The sequence below is a fragment of the Zosterops lateralis genome (assembly GCF_965231275.1).
Source record: "Zosterops lateralis genome assembly, chromosome: 2".
Lineage (NCBI taxonomy): Eukaryota > Metazoa > Chordata > Aves > Passeriformes > Zosteropidae > Zosterops > Zosterops lateralis.
In genome coordinates this window covers 89163272-89184760 of record NC_139763.1, presented here as the reverse complement: position 1 = coordinate 89184760, position 21489 = coordinate 89163272, and the positions used below count along the sequence as shown (strand labels likewise).

Sequence of the window (21489 nt, the reverse complement as noted above, 5' to 3'; positions counted from 1 at the left end):
TTTGAACTGTGATTTTCACCATCTCAGAAGCAGATCTGCAGAAAAATATTCCCTCAATTTATTTCTCAGAAGGGTTTTTCCATTGTTTTCAAGGCCTAGTTTCTGGCTTCTCTTTGCTTGACCTGAATATTGCCAGGTCCTCACATGACTTTCAGGCTGCCATCTCCTGCAGCTTCTTTTCTCCAGGCAAGTTTGATCATCATCAAGGCATAATTACCCCATCCCTGTATGGGATTCCACCTGATACATCTTTGAAGGAACTTACACAGAGCAAGTATTGCCCATCACCATCAGACTAATTTCCAGCTTCTCTGTAAACACTAGAAATACACTTGACACACCATACAAAACCACAACTCACAATATAAAGCCCTTTACCTTGAAAAAATGAAAAAAAAAAAAATTACTTCCATTTACAATGAATCCTATGCAATGTAATGCAAAAATAACATGAGAGCTAATATTTGTTCTATTGGTAATATGGTTTTAGCCATGAATTCTGAACTCTTAAGATGCACAATCTGATTTTTCACTCCAGTCCCTTTTGTAGTTACGGATACTGTTAGTGAGTGTTAGTAAAACATGTGTATACAAAACAAGTGTTCCAAACCAGCTAGGTGAAATGTTGGACTAGAGTGTCATTACCCCTCATCCAGCACCATCTGTTGTGACCAGAACTGTTTTCATGCAAGACCTTAATGTGGTCAGGCAGTTCAGAGAATGAGCAGACAGCAGAACCTGGGTTTGATAAACAGGTTCTGTAATCAATGCACTGGCGCTCGGTGTCTCACATTAACACCTTATCTTCCCACAAGAGCATGAGTACCAGTTAAATTGAAAGGACATGGGTGGGATGGAGACCTATGTGCTAGTGCCCTAAAGAACCAGTAATTACATAATGGAGTTGCTCCTCCCTGAAAATAACCAATGGATCATTGTGGGGAAAAACATATCATCCCACCCATAAAGATACTGTAGATAAGTAAACATCTCTTCTGTGTTCAGTTGTGTCAAAGGCTCTGTGATGATATGATGAAATTAAAATTGTCTGACCATAGCCAAATGATCAAAGAAGTAAGAGCAGTCTCAGCTGTTCTCAGATTTAAGTTACAGGACTCATGAAGTGTCTAGATGTCACCACGCTTCTTTCATCATCGTCATCTAAATTGTCTTCCACACCAGCAAAAGAACTTCAAAGAGTGTTGAGAAACTTTCAGTAAAGGGTCACAGAAGCTTCAGTTCTGGAATACACCACTGTGGTGATGCTATTTTTGGTTGGCTGGTCCAGCTTGCCTCCTGACAAATTTTTGTCAGATGTATTTCAACTGAAGAGAAGCTCTTCAGTGTATCAAGGCAGGTGCCAGCAAGGTGCCCTCTTTTGTCACTGGCTTTCCTCTGAGGAAACTGCACTGTGATTGTAGCACAGCTGTAATTACCTTCAATGCTGAATCTGTTCCAGGAAGGATTTTTGGTCATGGTGTCTTGACTTTTATACAGTAACATGCAAATGCTACTATATAAAAGTCAAGACACTCCACAGGCAAGATTGCAGCCAGGGAAAGAGGATAAAAACTGTTCAGCAGCACATGTTCTCCTAGGTGGTTTCAGGCTTGGCACACCAGTGATGTATTGTTGCTGAAAAAGGTTGCTGTTTTGGGGCAATTTTTTGCAATTTTTCTTCAAGAAAAGATTTAAGGGCCTCTCAATTCTGTTGAAAATTAAATGAGATTAAGACACACTTGTTATGCACAGGTACACTGTAGATGGCTTTACTTACTTTCCTGGTCTTTTCATCTTAGTGAAATTTTCTAACCCAAAGTTATTTAAGTTCAGCAAATGAACTCTTTGACTTTTCCAGTAGGAATTCTTATTAACTTTTCCAGTGGGGATATGCATCTTAGTTTAGTAACTTTAGGCCTACTGGCTAGATGCTTGCCTTGCTTTTGCTTCTGTAAGTCTCTTGAAAGTACTGCTGTGCCTTTCCTCAGGGGTCTGCAGACCACAGATTGGAAGTCACTGTGCTAAGGTAATGCGAAAGCAAATGAGATAGAGGTTACCACAGGCAGACTCTTTTCTGAAAGGAGACGAGGCAAGCTGGAGATGGAGACACTTTTCTTATTGGAGTCACAAGCTCTTCTGTCTCCAGTCTGAGCCTACAATTTGCAATACTGTCACAGTCTGCTGCCTCTGTCACTGGTAGCCTATCTCTCCATTAGCAGGGATGAAATCTGTATTTGTCAACATAAAAAGCTTGTTTCCTTCTTTTTTTTCCCTCACCTAAAAAAAGGCTAAAACCAAAAGAGACCACTTCATTGATGCCTGCAAAGCCTGAGACAGAGGCTCCAAGATGTGCAAACTGTTTCCATCTTATATCTGATGGTAGATCCTAGGAAGAGTAGCCCACAGATAGACAAAGGAATCACAGCTTGTCCTAGACAGGATCCTTGACACAAACCTAATCTAGAGAAGGCTCAGTATACAGAAAAAGCAGAGAGTAAGCCTTCAATAGGCTTCAGAGCTTCAAACTGTATAATCATTTCAGAGTCAATAAAGGCAGATATTAAAAGGCACATACCTTAATCTTCAGATTTTTACTCAAATGGCAGACCAAACCAATACTGTTTACTACAAATATTTATTGGTGCCCTTCCAGGTTGTCACTGAAGTCATTCTGAATGGCCTTTATAAAGACAGCTTTCTTTATATGGAATCAAACCAATGTGAGGAAAGTTGCTTTCCTTTTTTCCTTTTGAATGAACTTGCAGTGTTTTGAGGTTATTGACACAGTACCTTTGCTTTGAGGTTGTTATTCACTTGGCTAATTGCTGTGCTGGAATCAATTTGCTCTGTATTATACCACAACACCAAGAGTTTCAAGAACAAAACTCTGGAACTAGGTGCCTGTGTTAGTATATGGGTTTCTAAGAAGTACAGAAAACTCATTTGTTCTCAAATTCAATGACTACATACTTAGACTTTTTAGGAAGCGAAGCTACTACCCTATAGCACTCTTCTGAATGCATTGGCATTTGTTTTCTTAGCAACTTTTAAAGAATTCTAAACAATTTTAAGAGTTTGAAGACTAGTTTAAGGACAGTTTAGACTCTAACTTTAAAAAGAAGAGAGTTTAAATGGAATTAAAAAGAATAACATGCAAAGACTTTAAGAACTCTTTAGCTTGTCTGGAGCAGGGAATTGGAATAGATCTCCAAGGGTCCTTTCCATCCTAATTCTTTCTATCATTCTGAATCTCACAAGAAAGTTTTCTCTCACAACAAAAACCCACAAATTCACTCACTGCTAAAATAAGGAAGTCTGACTAACACTGTTCTCCACTTGTAGAAAAATGTTGCCCATCCTATGGCCAACTTGTGACTGGAGTAAGGCAACAGTGTCTGGAATGAAGAGGGTAAAAAGTTATATTATCAAAGGAGGTTGATTCAATGTCATTGGCAGACAAACTGCAGAGGCAAGTAATTAATATTGATTGAGCCAGCCTTTACCACACATGTTTATTAAGAACATTACATTAAAAATCAGAAGCATACATTTTGATTTTGCAGCAGATTCTTTGAGGATGGGAGACAGTTGCCTGGCAACTTCTGGTCTCATCACCCTTTCATTAAATGTTGTGTGTAACAGTTTTCCTCTACTACTTTGAATTTAAAAGCTTCACTGAATAATGAAAAGAAGTCAGAGGCATATTTAACAATAGTTCTGTATTGTTAGCATAAATAATATCCTCATTTTACTTCCTTTACCCATCAGCAGTAGAGTCTAGAAAAAACATGTCTGACTCCCTTGTTATTTCTTTGCACCACACTGCATATGAAACTGTGCAATAGTCAGTGCCAAGCATCTTTGCCCTGAAGAACTGAGTCTGGAAGAAGCTGGGCTGAGATGAGCTAAGAAATACAGGGGTTAGCAGGGGTTGGATTTTTTTCCAGCAGTAGAGTTTAAAAGAATTTTTTTTTTCCTAGAGTTGTCACCACTCAAAATAAAACTTTGGTTCTGTATCATGCAAGTTTTGAAAATGTATTTTCAGGATGGGAACCAAACAGCTCACGTCTTTCAGTGAGACATGCAAAAACCACTTTCTGGTGACACTTGCCTTGGGATAAACTGCTAATGGAAAGTTGTCTAACTCTCAGCCTCCAAAATGCAATAATGCTTTTCCCATGCAGACACTCATTGAAAAATGCTTCTAAAAGCCAGTCCTAACACTGGCAGTGCATGAAAGCTAGTTTGCTCTTATTCTCCTCCTAATTTCTTTTCTTCTACTTCAGTATACTTCAGGATGCATTGTAAATTCAGTTCAGTAACATTTTCCAGAAGATTTTCAGTTAAAGACTGCAAGAGGCCATTAAGTGATTGCCCCTTCTACTTGATCAATTGGGATTGATCCATCAGTCTTCCTTTGTTTTGGTATCATAAATCCTTTGACATCCAGTGAGTGAAATAAGTGTAAATCCTGTGTGCTGCAGGTCTATGCCAGCTGGATCAGATTAAGAGGGTGGGGTAACACTGGGGATTAATTATGTGAAGAAAAAAGGGAACAAGAAGGGACACATAGATACCATCCCCAGAACTTCCTGGGAGGAGACTGCTAGTACGCACTTAGGTAAGAGGCTGAAATCATCCAGAGAGGAGCTTGTGCTGTCAGCTGGACTTGCTGGCTTGGACAAAGCTCTCCAATACTTTTCAGAGTGGAGCTGTGTAGGAGGTATGCTCTAAGTCATGGCATAAAAAGAGAGCCTCTTTGGCACTCTGTGGGTCCATCTCTTGTATTCATTCCACTAGCAGAGTGACCTGTTCTGTGGGGAGACAAGCTGTTGTGCTGTGAGCACAGGAGGTGGTGGTGCTGAAGAAATGTGTGAATCTCATGCTCAACCCATGAGAGTTGACAAGTCTGGAGTAACATAGAGACTGAGGCCTTGTTTAAATTGCATCTTAACCTGCAGTGTGATTTAAAACCAAGATGCTTAAACTTGTGCCAGTACTTATGTGGGCACTTGCTTCAATTTAATTTGATTAAATATTTAAAGCATAATGAGAAAGGCCGTCTTAGCACTGGGGCAAAAAGGATGTAAGTTATTTTCCCTGTGGACAAAACCTTGCTTTCTAAATTTTCAGTTCTCATGTGTGAATTACTCAAAAGAGAATGCTCTTTGCATTTTGTGTCTGACCTATGGTAAGGAAAGAAAAACTAGAACCACCTAAAATTTGGCAAAAGTATATGTTAAAATCAGTATCAAACTTTATTAGATTCATGCAAATATTATTAGTAAGGTCATATAACCAGCTAGGCCCATGTCCTCCTCTCAGCCATTATTTGCCTGGGGAAGATGCAGAACCTAAATGCAATATGAAGTCAGGAAAACCAAATGAGTTTTAATACTAAATTGGGTTTTGCAAAACATCCCACTTAAAGAAGCGTGAACTTGAAGTTAATGAGTGCTTGCTCTAGAACAGTCCTTCTGCAATTTACCTTTCCATTATGCCAGGCCATCTTTTTTCTCACCCCCAAATGCTGTGCATTATTTCCAGGGGCAGGTAATAGTCCTGGTCTGGTAGGTCCTACTGTACACCCTGAATGTAAACTGTGGCAGAGGGAAGTGGCCAATACATGGGAGTAGTAATTTTTTTTCTCAATCTCCAAGATAAGGCAGTGCATGAAAGAAATAAATTGGAACCAAGGCAGGATGAAGGGGATGTACAAAGGTCTATGTAAGTCAGATCCTAATTGCAGGATCCTGTTTGCTCTCTATGTACAGAGTTCAGGCAGTCATGGGGTTCTAGACCAGATGCAGCTTTTGCTGAGTGTAAGAGGCTTTTTAACTGGATAGGCTTTGAGCCACATACCCTGTGTAAGAACTGATTTTTAGGCAAGATTTTGTCATATTTGAAGTGCAACTTGTTTCTCATATCTGTCTAACAGTATGTGTTTTCTTCTCCCCTGGGAGCAGTGGAGTGAAGTGCAGCAGATGATAAATGGAACCCCAATCTACATGTACCAGGACTGCAGTGTGCTTTCCGAGGGTGACACCGATCACTGGCTTCGCACCAACTGGATTTATCGGGGTGAGGCAGCCTCACGCATTTACGTGGAACTAAAGTTTACTGTGAGGGACTGCAAGAGCTTCAAAGGTGAAGTGGTGACCTGCAAAGAGACCTTCAATCTCTATTACATGGAGTCTGAACAAGATGTTGGGATCCAGTTTCGCCGCCCGCTGTTCACCAAGGTCTGTATTGCTGGGGGTGAGGACTGAGTCATATCTTTCGGCTTAAACTTGTCATATCTTTCAGCTTAAGCTAGGTGTGTCTTGCTGGCTGGGACAGGCCAGGAGAACCAGCATCTGGGGAAGGGCATGGATAGTAAGTGCTGTCCTTAGAGTAAACTTTACCCCCAGTGCCCTCTGTCATGCTAAGAGCAGTCTTTGCCACAGGAGGCATAGGAGGTTTCAGATGAGATCAGACCTGTGTTCCGCGTAACCTCTTATTTAACCAGACACCAGGTAGGTAAGGATTCTAAGGGGTTGTGACAGGGCTGGATGGTTACACCAATTTTTAGAAAGAGTAAAGCAGAGATCAAAGGAATTTTACTTGCCTTAGGGAATAAAACAAGCTTAGACCAAAAAAAGAACAGAATCCATTTCAGGTCTCAGTGGTCCTGAGTATTTACTCTGATTGCCATGAGATATAGGGTCTTGTTTCATAAACCTGGAGGTGATAGTTTGCTACAGTGAAATTCTCCCTGGTGTGAAGGTATTTAGCACTGCTGTATTTTACCTGTTGTTTTCCTCCACGTTGTGCCCTCTTGCCATGGAAACATTGGAATTACAGAATAGAGAACCTCTGCCTTTTTTTCAGAGGAAATTCTTTAAGCTAGTTCTGTTCTAACAGAAGCCACAGACCTAAATTATTTGATGGCCCTTTCCTTTGCAGTTTAAATGGAATTTGATGGAAACAAAGAGTAGGCCACCACAGGCCTTTAGAGCAGAACTTTGGTAACTGATTCCCCTCCCTCCTCAGTGCTCCTCCACCTCCCCTGCAGCCTACAACATGAATTTGTGCGATACCTCCACAACTCCTAAACATGCCTTGTGATCCCTGCCAAATGCAGCTGCTCTACAGGGCCTTTCATCTCCCATCCAACTACAAGGAGTGGGTGGTGTTGTACAGTGGGAAGGGGCCTGCGGAGGAAAGTTATCAGGCTCTCCCACCAAGAAGAAAGACCACTCCACCTGCAGTCCAGCTCTTCCATGTCACAGGGTACCACAAAGGTGTTTCCCACTTGCTCAAGCATGGAAAATATCCTCACTCACTCATACACTCTTATCCTTTGTTTGCAGAGGCAGTGGGAATGCAAAAGCATGGGAGCATTTTTCACCCAAGTACCTAGAGTGCTGAAATACACTGAGTGCTGCAAAAGGCACCTTACAATAGATGATCTGAACTGCAGCAGCTACAGCCTAAAAACAAGTGGCTGTAATTACCTGGTTGGTTTCAAAGCACAGCTCTTGAGTGGCATTGTGAATTTACTGCATACAATTTGCAAACAAAGAAAATTATCACAGAAAAAAGATTTGCTCCTGTAAGGGGCAGTTCCTGAAGACCTCTGAAATCAGAGATTCGGAACACAGGGTTCTGTAGAAGACCAGCAAATGACTATAAAGCAGTTGAAGGAGATGATGGATGGAAGGTACAGAGGCAGGAAAAGATGCCCACCCCATTTTTAACACCTCTTCCAAGTGCAAAGAAAGCATGCAGTACAGTGGCATTAGAAGCAGTTGACCAGCCACCCCCAAAAAGGCCTTAGTGTAAAAGAGGCTTGAGAGGCATGGGTATCTCAGCTGCCGTAGCCTGCTCAGATGGTAAAGCTGTTGTCTTTCTCCTTCTCATGCAGCTCAACACTGTGGCAGCAGATCGAAGTTTCACGAGCAGAGACATTGAGTCAGGGGCCATGCAGCTGAACACAGAAGTGTGCCCCATTGGGAAGCTCTCTCGCCGGGGCTTCTACCTGGCTTTCCAGAACTCTGGGGCTTGTGTGGCGATGGTGTCTGTCCGAGTGTATTACAAGATTTGCCCGGAGGCAGTGCGGGGCCTGGCCCGCTTTCCAGAGACCCTGGCAGGATCAGAGGGGCTGACGGAAGTGCCCGGGGTCTGCGTGGAGTATGCAGCTGAAGAAGTGGGCTCTCCCCCCAGGATGCACTGCAGCACTGATGGGGAGTGGCTGGTACCAGTGGGCCGGTGCCTTTGTGCTGTGGGGTTTGAGGAAGTCGATGGGAGCTGCGTAGGTGAGTATGCAGACACTAGCTGTAGGCCATGGGAGAGGTTCCAGAGAGGTAGAGATCAGAGTATCTGTAAGCAGAAAGTGGGATCAGGAGAGTCAGTGTGGTCTACCTCTCCCTTGCCTACCCTCTGTATCTTGTATCTTTCCTTCTCCTTACCTTCTCCTAAGCTTCTCTTTTTTGGTTGTGATTTTTCTCCTCATGTGTCAGGTGTAAGACCTGCACACACCTCTCCACTCCCTCTTGGGATTCATCCAGGAGCTTTCAGCTCTGGAGCTAGTTTCTGCGAGCTGTAACTATGTGATTGACACTGACTCACTCAACAACTGGTTCTCAACCCTTGAACAGCAGCCTTGTTCTCCCAGGGCAAATGGGTCAGACACACAGAACAGGGAATTTGTCCCGTGACTAGAAAATCTGAGAGGCAGAGGGGACAGGTTTCTCTGTCCCTCATTCTTCTTGGACTGGGATGGCTCTTCTGCCATGGGAAACCATGTAAAGCATATTGCGCAATACCGTGGTGCCAGCTCTTCTGAAGAGCAATTAGCAAGCAAGAGTCACCAGGGTGCTGGAGTCACAGCAAGGGTTGTTGGAATAAGAAGTGCAGGGCTCTCCCTTGGTTGCAGAGGGGACAAAATTCACCTTCTTAAGGCAACCTAGTTTGATATGTGTGGTGTTTCGGGGGATATGTATTACCGCAGGGAGAGGTAAAAGACAGCAAATCTCTGCTTGTGTTGCCAGAGCTGTATGGGACAAGGGTATGGCCGTAGGGATCCATGCAGTGCTCTCAGATTCAGCAGCTGCCCCGTGTCTCTGCTTTGCTCTGCTACAAGGATCTGGTGCCTCTATGAATCCCTACTGCTTGCTGCTCATTTTGCGTGGGGAGCCAGAGAAGGTTGAAGCACAAGATCCTTGCCCTCCTCCAGCAATCCCCTCTCCTTGCACAGCCCAGCCAGTTTTTCCACTTAGGTGCTACAGAGCTCTCCCCGCCCTCCTGAGAGCACTCCTGTGGGAAGGGGCAGGGAAGCTGTCATGTCCGGACAAGCCTCGCCTGCTATCACAGCACAGGTTCATTCTACATCTGTGCTTTCATCCCACTCCGCCCAAGTACAGCTGCAGCCAGAAGTATGTTTTGCAGGATTAGTAGGGACAGGGGAGGTCTCCCAGGAGAGGAAGGGAAGAGGGGAGAACCTAGCAGGAGTAGGGAGAGGTACTTCATGACCAGAATACTGTCTTATTGGAGCATCAGGGGAGAAGGTGAATGCAGGAGGATATCTTAGGATCCGCTCCCTCAACAGAAAAGACCAGACTGTACAATGGACTGGGAGCAATCTAGCTCAGGATAAAGACTGAAATCACAGCTTTTACTTTGACCTCAGAACAGAGGCCGACTTCTTCAGACATGTAAAGTGTCACAGGATGGAAGACCTTGTAGTGTCATTCTGAGTTTTGCCTAGAGTAGGGAGAAAAAAATAAAAAAAAAAAGGGGAAAGCTGCACCTTTGCCTTTTAATAGGGAAAATAACTTGACCTTTGTTACAGGATGGGAGACAACAGGAAGCCAGAGAGAGGGTCAGGTCCTTATCAAGTCCCCTCAATCTGTCAGTGAATTCCCAGCTGTAAAAAGACCTGCTGTGCTCAGAATGGCTCAGCCACCCCACAGTCCCAGAAACGCTGTGCCTGCCCCACAGCATTCAGACTTTGCTGCCCATAAACCCGGAGCTCGTGATTAACTTCCTCAAGTATGTAATTTGCCGTGCCCACGGAGGCGGCTGTGCCCCGGCCTGTGCCCTGCTCCCTGTGGGCTCTGCAGGGCGGCAGGTGAGCCCAGCTCCCCTCAGCCCCGGCCTGCTGCCGCCAGCCTTCCCGGCCTGGCTGCCAGACTCAACCAGGGGCACCTGCAGGAATAAGGAACGAAGGAAGCGCCCCAGCCATCCTCTCCACCCTCTGGTGCTGGGTGAGCAGGCCCTTTCCCAGGCTTGTTTTTCCCATCGCGCCGCCCGGAGCTGGTGCCCAAGGCCCGGGGAAACCGGGGGCCAGCGGGGGCCGAGGCTGCTGGCCGTGCGCCCGCCTCTCCCGCCCCCGGGCCGGCCGCGGGCAGCCGCCCCTGCACCGCCGCACCCCCGGGGCAGGGCGGGGAGAGCCGGGAGCCCCGGCAGGCCCGTCCTCACCGCCGGCCCCAACACCGGGCCGGGCGGGGGCCGCTCCGCGCCGCCCTGGGGCGGGGCCGTGCCGTGCCGGGCTCTACAGGCCGCTCCCGCCCCCTGCCGGCCGCTGGGCTGGAGTGGCGCCCTGCAGTTCCGAGCTCTGCAGGAACAGAGGCTCTGCTGGGGTCGGAGTTACCTGTTCTGGGACACAAGTGTTGTCAGGAGCGGCTGGAGGAGCTGGGAGTGTTCAGCAAGGAGGCTCAGGGGAGACCTTACCGCTCTCTGCAAACACCTGAAAGGAGGGTACAGCCAGGTGGGCATCAGTCCCTTCTCCCAGGCAGCCAGTGACAGGACAAGAGCACATAGTCTTTAGCTGGTTTAGGTTGGAGATTAGGAAGAATTTCTTCACAAAAGGAGTGATTAGACATTGGAATGGGCTGCCCATGGAGGTGGTGGAGTCACCATCCCCAGAGCTGTTTAAGGAAAGGCTGGATGTGGCACTCAGTGCCATGGGCTAGTTGCCGTGGTGGTCTTCGATCACAGGTTGGGCTTGGTGATCTCAGAGATCTTTTCCAACCTAATTGATTCTGTGATTCTTGAAAAGGTTCCCAACCCCTAATTTCTATAATTTACTTGCAGACAGTCTCAGCCTGTTGAGAGTGTATATATATTGTATCATATCTGTGGCAGGTAGTATTATATAGGCAACATCAGAATCTCTGTGTTATACAAGAATGTGGCCATGCGCTTCCTTTGTTTTTCATGTCAAAGCTCTCCTGACCCAAACTGATCCAATGTCATGAACTGTCAAATCTTATGCTGGAGCAAAGTGGCAGGAGACCTCAAAACTTTCATCTTCAGTCCAGCATGTAGAAGTGTTCTCAGTTGTGAGCAGCCTGAAGATCAAAGTAACTTTTACTGCCTGTTTCTCAAAGGGGTGATTTGATCTGGAGTATAAAGGAAATCTCTTTGTGCTGTGACAATCAATACTTGAGCCTTTTAATTATTTTCAACAGCCTTTGCTATCATTAATCACATAGTTGCATGATTGTATCTCAGAATGATATATTTTCCTGAGTGGTTCTGTCATTTCCCAGAATCAGAAGGTGCTGGTTGCTCCTACTTGTGATTATTCCTCTTTCCTGGACTCTTTAAGCATCCCTTCTGCAGACTGATGATGAGTAGTCTTCTTTGGCCTGTGTTAGTGGAAAGTTTTCAAGGTCCCTCAGGTGTTCCTCTGTGCCACATAGTATGAATGGCTGGGTTGTTTTTATTTGTCTTCTGGATAAAGAATAATTTCTTATACTGTGCTCCACCACAGTAAGCCATTTGTGTGAGGCTCCTGAACAGATGGTTTTCTCCATTGGGATCTCCTGAGGGATTACACAGGATATTGTTGCTTTTATAGTGCAATATAAAAAGGGTCATTCCCTCAATGTGCAAGTTAAATGCAGAGTGGGTAGCTCTGGCAGAAAATTAGTGTATGCATTTCTCAACCATCTGATTAGCAATAGATTGGTTGTGTCTTTAGCTAAAGAACATTTGATTCATTTAGCACAGGCTGGCAAACCATTAAATTCACAGGTTGTTTTAAGCTCTGTCACTGATTTTCTCCTCACTACTGCACAACCATAGAGGTGAAGCATTGACTTTGAGACAACTGGTAAGCTGACCAGTGCCTCTGTGGATTGAACTAATAGTAACACGGCAGAAACAGGTTGTCAGATGTTATACTAAGAGAGTGTGGCTGCTCATTTTTGCAAGACTGGAAGCAGAAAACACATGATGCCTATTCCCTTGCAGTCTGTGTTGGCTCCACAGCCAGTTACACTCGATGCTATGAGGTGAACTGATCACTTCCTAGATATTCCCTAAGGCCCTGCTAGGCAATGCTCTGGTACAACACTTTAAATCAGCAAAGATGCTTCTGCTAAAAAGCCTACTGGCTACCCCATATGAAGTCAGGGAGCAGAAGACTCTGACGAGTGCAAGGATTTGTAGTTACTATTTATGGTTCTTATTTATGGTGTGGAAAGCTTGAAGGAAAAGGTGGAGACCAGTCTGGGTTTGCAGTGACAGAAGTTTCTGTGGTTGACTGGATTCTGAATTCATAGAGCATCTGTAAGGAATTAGATCCCCCTTCTTCAGTCTGCAAGTCCTGTCACAGTTTGTGTCTTCTCTCTGTCTGCTCTGAGATGGTTGGTCTAGGTGACTGCCAGGTGTCCAGGTATTCCTTGCAACCTAAATATTTCTGTGAACTAAAAAAAATAGAGGCAGATAAAGGAGTGTTCAAGAAGCTGAGCAAAATGGCCAGGCCATTTTTTTTGTTGATCTGGGTTTATTGATTATCTTATGTTGGCTTTTTTGTCCCTCCACAGCCTGCCAGCGAGGGTTCTACCGCCACTCTCTGGATGCCAAACGCTGCCTGAAGTGTCCCCCCAACAGCTTGTCCAACGAGCCAGGGGCTACGTCCTGTTCCTGCAATGCTGGCTTCTACCGAGCACCCTCGGAGGGCCAGAACATTGCTTGCACACGTGAGTTGCACACAGAAAGCGAGAACAATATCCATACAGGCTGGGGGATGAACTTATTGAAAGCAGCACCAGAGAGAGGAACTTGGGGGTGCTGGTGGGTGAAAAATTTGGCATGAGCTAGCAGTGTGAGCTGGCAGCCCAGAATGCCAAGTGTTATCCTGGACTGCATCAAAAGCATGTGGCCAGCAGGGCGAGCGAGGGGATTCTCTTCCTCCACTCTGCTCTTGTGAGACCTCATCTGGAGGGCTACATCTAGATCTGGGGCCCCTAGTACAAGAGAGACATGGACCTATTGGATCAAGTCCAGAGGAGGGCCATAAAAATGATCGTAGGGATGGAACACCTCACTTATGAGGGAAGATTGAGAGAGTTGGGGTTTTTCAGCCTGAGAAGAGAAAGCTTTGGGGAGATCATCTTGTAGCCTTTCAATACTGAGTGGGGCCTGCAAGAAAGATGAAGAAAGAGTTTTTATATAAAAGCCTGTAGTAACAGCACAGGGGACAATGGTTTTAAACCAAAAGAGGGTAGATTTAGATGGGACATATGGAAGAAAAATTTTATGATGAGGGTAATGAGACACTGGAACAGGTTGTGGGGGCCCTATCGCTGTTCAAGGCCAGGTTGGAAAGGGCTTGGAGGAACCTGGTCTAGTGAAAGGTGTCCCTGCCCATGATGTGGGGGTTGGAACTAGAAAATCTTTAAGGTCTCATCCACCCAAGCCTTTCCGTTATTCCATGAGCAGTGGTATGGGGGAAGAAAAACAAAAGGTTGGAAAATGGGGATGAGAGATTAGAGAGGGAGAGGCTGGGGTGGAGAGAGGGCTCCATTTGAAATGCATCAGAAGATGGGAATCTGAACTTCGGGCATTAACAGCTGGATCTAACACTCCTTTTGTGCTCCCTGTAGGCCCGCCCTCGGCGCCCCGCAATGTCAGCTTCTCCCTCATTGGCACCCAGCTGAGCCTGTGGTGGCAGCCTCCCAGTGACCATGGTGGGAGGAAGGACCTGACTTACAGAGTCTCCTGCCAGCGCTGCCATTTCCTGTCCTGTGAGCCCTGTGAGGCTGGCGTGGTGTTCTCCCCCAGTTCCTCTGGTCTCACAAAGCCTGCAGTGGATGTGGATGGCCTAGAAGCTTACACCAATTACACATTCACTGTGGAAGCCCATAATGGTGTCTCAGGAATGGGTCCTGCTCCACAGAGAACTGCTCCAGCTGTCTGGGTCTCAGTTGGACATGCAGGTTAGCAGAAGCAGAGAGAATTTCTTCCTGCTCATCATGAAAAGGAAGAGGAATCTCTGTGAATATTTAAGCTTTCTCCATTTTCTTCTGCCTGACACATGTGTTGGTATGGTATGATAAGGATTCTAAAGTACCTCTGCCTCTGGTAGGTAAAGTCCAATAGTCATGTTCCTTGCAAATGAAAGTAGCAGTAATTATTATCCACCAGGAGCTATGAATCCACCAAGAACTTAACAGAGGTGAGGAGGATGAAGCCCTCCCTGTCCCACAGCCTAAGTATTGTTACCTGTGTGACAGGAAGAATGAGGGCTGTGTCATTAAATATTTCCCATGACTCAGATATTGCAAAACACCAAACATAATAGAAACCCTGGTGTAACTGGAAAAAAGAAAAAAAGAGTTTTGAAAGCATGGAGGGTTGAGGATGTTAAATCTTGATACATTTCTGTAGGTTAGCTTCAATCTGGCTAGTTTGGCTGTTCTGTAAATACTTTCCAGAGCACCATGAAATGTGATTATAGAAAAATGACATCACAGCGCTCAACAGCCCTTGGTGCATTCCCTGGGTTCTAATTTAGTAACAAAATACGACTTTTCTTCCTGATGCTATGTGGGGGCAGCACAACTCTGAGCGAGAAAAGCTGAGTTACTTTTGGCTTGCCTCATCACTTCCTGATGATGATGAAGGACAAGAAGAGAACTAGGCTTAATTCCTCAGTCCTTGCAGACTCTTGAGAATTATCTTTTTATTCATGAACAGCATGCATTTGCAGTCAGCTGAGCGATTTTGAGCATTGAGTTTCACTGTACCCTTATGCAATGCAGCTGCATTCATAAATCATTACATAGGATAGCTGTGCTACTGCTGCTGTAGGAACATAAAATCCTAGCATTTTTTATTTTAAACTGGACATTTTCAGTGCAGTCCTGGAATAATTGTAGTTTCTTGGAACATGGATTTTGTTTTGAGGGCCAATCAAAGTTATGCTTCCACTGTTAGGGGAGAAGCACACTATTCACAGAAAGCAATTAAACACAACCAGAGACCTCATTTCACTTCCACCACATGAGAGAAAAATGACAGTGGCAATGAGACTCAGTTCCAGTTGCATGGTATGATCAGAGCTTGTGGAGGGAGGACATAGCTTGCAGTTTGTTTGTATTTCTCCCTCACGTTCTCTGTTCTCTCCCACTGCAGCTCCAGTGACAGTATCCCAGTTTATTCTGACACAGAGAGATGACAGTAGTCTTTCTGTTTCTTGGCTTGCCCCACGGCAACGCAGCCGGACCTCAGTGGAGTATGAGGTCATGTTCTTTGAGAAGGTAAGGCCTGCCTGATTTGCTCTTCCCCCTTTCTCCCAAAGGGGTGGAAGTGTCCTCTTGTTCACCATGCATTTGTTACTTGTTTGGTTCCTGCAGGGAGAGGAGGCACGTTACACGGTGAAGCACCTTCTTGAGCCGAATGTCACTCTGAGAGACCTGCAGCCAGACACAGCCTACCTGCTCCGTGTGAGATCCATCACACCCCTTGGGCCTGGGCCCTACTCCCCAGAGCAGGAATTTCGCACCCTTCCACCAGGTAAAGGATGAGCACTGGTATTTCATCTGGGAGAAAGTAATTTCCCCATCAGATTATATATTCTCATGGTGCATGGATCTCTTTTTGTGTTCTGCTGGCTGTAAGGCAAGACACCACTCTCCTGAATTTCTTGTCACCAGAGCCAAGCCTGTTGCTTTGTAAAGACAACAGTAATTTTTCTTGTTTCCTTGCTATCTTATAATTTGCTTGCACTTTCCCCTTTAGACCTGATCAGTCTCAGTTTAGTGTGTTGTACTGGCACAATACTTAACCAGACCTTCATTTAGTTCTTGAAATACATTTTAATTTTGGCTAATGTTTCTAAGTTTGAATACTGGTCAGATGATTACCATATGCCTCCTTTTGTGTGCCAGTTACTTGTGAAAAGGAGAACTCAGAGGACCTCAGCATAATTTTTTTCAGCTTTATCAGTTCCACTGTATGTAGGCCAGCTCCTGAATGTAGCTCTGCCCAAAGAGATGGTATGTGCCACTGAAAATAGTTCTTCACCAAAGTACAATGTGTAAAAGGCCAAGCTGTCAGGGCCACAAGAAGACTTTTTCTCCTGTGTCAAAGAACATCTTATATAGGCCTGACATCCAACCTCCTCTTTGCCTGGGTCACCCAGAAAACTTCCCCTTAATCTAAATTTTTCTGTAATTTGCTCTCTTTCTGGAATTTGCTCTCTTCATTCCACAGACTCCTATTGACCCTATGGATAACTTTAGAAATACACGTATTGAAGTGCTGCATTCGAAAGACTTATTTTATTGTAATGAAATAAGGACACGAAGAAGAAAGCTAAGGCATACCTTTATGTAACTAAATAGTTAAATTAACAGTGTAAAAAGTGATAAGCAGTTGGCCACTGCTAGTGGAATACAAAGGTTGTGCCCTTTTTGGCACCAGGAGCTTCATGAAGTCACAGTGGCAAATGATGATAACAAAAATGTTGTTTCACCAATTAAATAACGTACTAGAAAGGCCCTGTGAAAAAGATGTAAATTAGCATGCACAATTGTTTTGATTAAGAAGGAATAAGTTAGAAAATACTTTCATCAATATTATGCTTTATTTCAAGTGAAAGTAGATCACCTTATCATGCCAAGACAAAAGTATTTTGAATATGAAAGGGATTAAAAAGAAGTACCAGCAAGGTTTCGTTTGATAAGAGTTCTTGTTTGATAATACTGGGAATATTTTTTAAGCTATTATAGTCTAGGAATATTACTGTAACAGGATTTTCGAGGAGTGGCAATTTTTTATTTAGATCTTTATTTGATTATTTAGATCCCTTAAATTCCTGCAGAAATCCTATGTATCTAAAAGCTTGTCCATTTTATTAATAAAGATACTATTTTACCTTCCAAATCTTAGCTTTTTGATTTTAAGAATATAAAAGAATTAGCTCTGTCTCTTGATTTCTGCTTGACTAAGCTGGTGATTTTTAATAATTTTAGTGGGATGAGTCAGAGGAAGAATAACTAGTGTTAATTAGGCTTTATGGATGCTGACCATTGGACTAGATGTTAGGAAACACTTCCCCACACAGTTCTGTGTATCATCTGCTCCTTGCTTTAAAATCTGCTCATTTATTAAAAAAAAAAAAAAAAAAAAAAGAAGTGGGGGGGGGATTTTCTTTTGTCCAAATGTTTTCCTGAATCTCTTTTGGGAAAATATTAAAAAGATGTTGATTCTCATTACTTCTCCATTAATGAATTTTACAGGGGTTTTTTTGTTGCCTTTTTTTTTTTTTTTTTTTTTTTAATTATGGTAAATAAATTTTAAAAAGACCAGCAGAGGTAATACAGTGTTTTCTCTCATGAATTCAAATGTACTTCATGGAAATGCCTAGGTTTAGCTTGAGAACCTAAATGGAAGGAGACAGCCTGTGTTATGTGAACACTATCTGAAAGCTATCCAATCACAGAATGAAACCACCTGATGCCCAGTTTTGAGAAAACAGGAGTATATGATAGACTGCAAGTTTGCAAGTCAGTACTTGTTTCAGGAGTCCTAAGCAGTGAGGGGCTTTTGTTAGGGTAATTAGGCAAAGGACCAGCCCCAGATATTGTTGGGAGGGGAGCATGTAATTAATTTCATAAACAAGAAGAGAGTCATTTTAGACTGTTGGGGGAAATCATGTCTTTGCTTTGCCATAGTTTAAATCAGCTACTGAGCAGGAAGAATTGTTGAAGAGCAATGTGAGGGAAGGAACAGCTGTTCTTCATTTTTGAAAGTGTCGTGAAATTTAAATAGGAATCAGACATAGGGATAAATTACTCAACTGGAAGACCAAGACTGTAGATAAGAGTCAACCAGATAACCACCAGAAGGTGCTCCATGCGCATGAATAACAGTGTGATAGGACTCCCATCTGGTGGCTCTGCTGCCTGGAAGACAAGTGGCTGTAACTTGCCTAATCCAATTAGGTAATAGAAACTGGTTGGTATATTCCAGACAAATAAATATTGGTCTTTTAAGTGGTATGGCCTCTCTCTTTGTTTCTGCAGACACGGGAGCTCTGTCTGGTGGAGTCATAGTCGCTATTATCTTCGGAGTTATCCTATTTATTGGGCTAGTTGTGGGATTTCTCATGTTTTGGCGAAAGTAAGTATTGATTTTTGGTATTGAAAAAGGTATAGATGTAGGAATAGCTGAGCCATAGCAGCTTGAGAAAGGAAGGCCCTGATTTCTCACAGAATATTGTATATGTAGAAGTTAGTCAGAGAAGAAAAACACCAGTGTGCTGGAGCAAGATGGAAGGGGCCTCAGTAAATAATTTTGATTAGCAGGATTGGAGGGATTGATACTGTAAGATAATGTTTACTATTGGGAACAGAGGAATGCGTCATGATTTCTCAGTTTTGTTATAATCCAGCAGTATCATATTGTTATCATGACAGAGGAATAAAAACATTGTTATGGTATAGTCATTTCTATAGCTGCTCTCCAGTTGAGTGGTAATGTATCCATTTCAGACCATTTTTCATATACGATTACTGTTGGGGTCCTTTACCCATATACAGAATTCTACTTTTCTTCTCAATGTTTATAATGCTGCTATTGCTTGGTTTTAAGAAGATCAGATATTCTACTGAAAGCATACAAAAAACATGAAATAAACAGAAATTCGTTTGTAACTCAGCACAAAACTCCCTGTATGAAAACAAAGCTTCATTTCTAAATGTTAATGAAGCATCACATTTTATTGCCAGCTGTACTTTTCCAAGTAGGTGCAGTGTCTGGTTCCACTTTGCTCTGTGCTACCCTGAACTCTGTCCCTAATCAGCTAGGACAGACACCTTGAAAGTCTTGCTTTTCCCTTTGCTATCCACTTACAGTTTTGTTTTCATGGCTCTTTCTGATGTTCCAGGAGGGCTCGTCGGAGACACGCACGGCCAGATTACAGCACTTCGGGCTTTGAGCGAGGTGAGACTCAAGGGGGTCATAAAACCAGGGGAAAGCCTAGAATGTGTTGGAAGGAATGAAAAGAAACATCAGTTTGAAACCAGACACTGGCATGGCTTTTCTGATGTAATTTGCTTCTTCCCACAACAGTTCTACTCTTCAATGTAGCTTTGGTAGATTGTTTTACTGCCATTGTCAGAAGCCCATAGATTCACTTCTGCTTTTTTAGTTATGCTTTTAAAGAATTGTCCAAAGAGTTGATGGGTTAATTTGCTCTTTTGTTTCCCTTTACCACAGAGAAGGTCTGGTTGAAACCCTATGTAGATCTGCAACCATATGATGACCCGAGCAGAGGGGTGCTGGAATTCACTAAGGAACTAGACATCTCTTTCGTCACTATGGAGAATGTGATTGGGGAGGGTGAGTTACTTATTGCTCTCCCCATCTTTCAGTTTCCCCACACAGTTGTTTTGCTGCCTATTCTTGAGTTCATCTGTGACATTTTGCCTCTGGTTGTCTTCAGGGGAGTTTGGGGAGGTCTATCGTGGGTCCTTGCGACTCCCAGGGAAAGAACGTATTGTGGTTGCCATCAAGACCCTGAAGTCAACTTACTCAGACTCACAGTGGTGGAACTTTCTGCGTGAAGCAACAATTATGGGGCAGTTCAATCATCCGAACATTGTGCGTCTGGAGGGAGTTGTCACCAAAAGTAAGTAAGAGTGTGTGTGTGAGAGAGAGTCCTGGGATGAGAGCAGAAACTGGCATAGTTCTCACGCCTTTCCTAGAGAGTTTGCTGTCAGAGAGGCTGTTGTGGGAGAAGACAGGCATTGTCATGTCAGAAAACGAGGAAGGGAGGAGAGGTATGGATTTCCAGCAGAGTCCTGAGGCAGTGTTAGGAGAGATCTTCTAGGGCTGGTGAGTAGATGAGAAGTCAGGATAGTGTGAGGGATGTTGCAGGGTCATATGTACAATACAGGGTGGGGTACAAGATCACTGGGAGATGTGTAAGGAGAAGAGGCATCCAGCTGTGCCAGTGGAGTGGGGGTGTTAGCTGGGGTTGGACATGGTTCTCCGTGTCGGGGAATATGGAGAGCATTGAAAAGTGTGAGTAGAAAAATTCGAAAAGGGCTGAAACCCTCTTGTCTTTCTCAAGGGAGGCCAATGATGATCATCACTGAGTATATGGAAAATGGAGCACTGGATACCTTCCTCCGGGTGAGAAACTCCAACCTGTAATGGGCTTGTGTACTACCAGAACTTACACTTGACCTGGATTTGAGGCTCTAAAATAAAACTAGAAATAAGATCCAGACATCCACTTAATTTCTGCTTACTGACGTTTCTAGTGGCAGCAGCAGAAGCTTAATGCCATCCAGTCTGTCCAGTGACAAGAGTGGCGTCTTTGGTAGTTGAAATACAACTGCTTAATGATGACTGGGGACCACCACCAGTCCCTTAGTGAGAACCTGTTGGGGCCTCTGGGCTGCAGCATTGCCTTTTTTCTTGTTCACCACTGTCCACTTTTGTATGTTGATAAGGTCAGTGACTAGAAACCAAGAGGATCGAAGTCACTTCTCTTACTTCTTCTTCCGTGCAGGAGAATGAGGAAAAATTTAGCCCTGTGCAACTTGTGAGCATGCTGCAGGGAATAGCTTCTGGCATGACCTACCTTTCAGAACACAACTATGTGCACCGGGATCTGGCTGCTCGCAACATCCTGGTAACACGCAGTCTCCAGTGCAAGGTGTCTGACTTTGGTCTCTCCCGAATTTTGGAGAATGATGCAGAGGGAACCTATGAAACCAAGGTAATGCAAACCCAATCTTTCAGCCTTGTAAATTAACTGTAGGCTCTGAGAAAAACTTGTAGTAAAATTGCAAGTTGTGGTGTGGATGGTTCAGAAGGTGGTACTTTTGTCTCTGGAGTCCATGTTGATTTCGTTTGCTAAAAAATTCTGAGGGACTGCAGTGTTGAAATGAGAAGCAAAATAGGAGGTCTGATCTATTGGACTCGGTTACTAAATCTAGCTTGAAGATAACCTTGCTGTGATCAGAGTTTTGGACTAGAGTCATCTCCATGTCTCTTTCAATGAAAGTTCCAGTAATTCAAATCCGTGGTGTCCTTCAAAGCAGGGCTGTGACTGGTGTCAGGCTCTTACTCCCACAGCAGAGATTTTGTGTAGCATTCAACTGAACAGAGGGCTTAAACTCATTTACTTTCCAAGAATATTTCTCTCCTTTAGAGAAATTTCCCTGGGGTGGTTACATGTCACTTCAAATGAAGTGGGCT

General features: G+C 44.1%; 1 protein-coding gene across 2 annotated transcripts in view; it reads left to right on the top strand.

Annotated features, from left to right (window-relative positions):
• The window catches only part of EPHA1 (EPH receptor A1), a 34226-nt gene that overhangs the window by 9108 nt on the left and 3629 nt on the right, over window positions 1-21489 (top strand). For both annotated transcript variants that reach the window (XM_083883557.1, XM_083883556.1), the window contains exons 3-14: window positions 5967-6242; window positions 7907-8297; window positions 12816-12971; window positions 13878-14210; window positions 15409-15533; window positions 15630-15789; window positions 18303-18399; window positions 19166-19221; window positions 19498-19620; window positions 19724-19909; window positions 20354-20415; window positions 20798-21007. In XM_083883557.1, coding sequence (XP_083739683.1) covers window positions 5985-6242; window positions 7907-8297; window positions 12816-12971; window positions 13878-14210; window positions 15409-15533; window positions 15630-15789; window positions 18303-18399; window positions 19166-19221; window positions 19498-19620; window positions 19724-19909; window positions 20354-20415; window positions 20798-21007 — 2157 coding nt within the window. In that variant the 5' untranslated portion in view covers window positions 5967-5984. The remainder of the gene's footprint in view (window positions 1-5966; window positions 6243-7906; window positions 8298-12815; window positions 12972-13877; window positions 14211-15408; window positions 15534-15629; window positions 15790-18302; window positions 18400-19165; window positions 19222-19497; window positions 19621-19723; window positions 19910-20353; window positions 20416-20797; window positions 21008-21489) is intronic.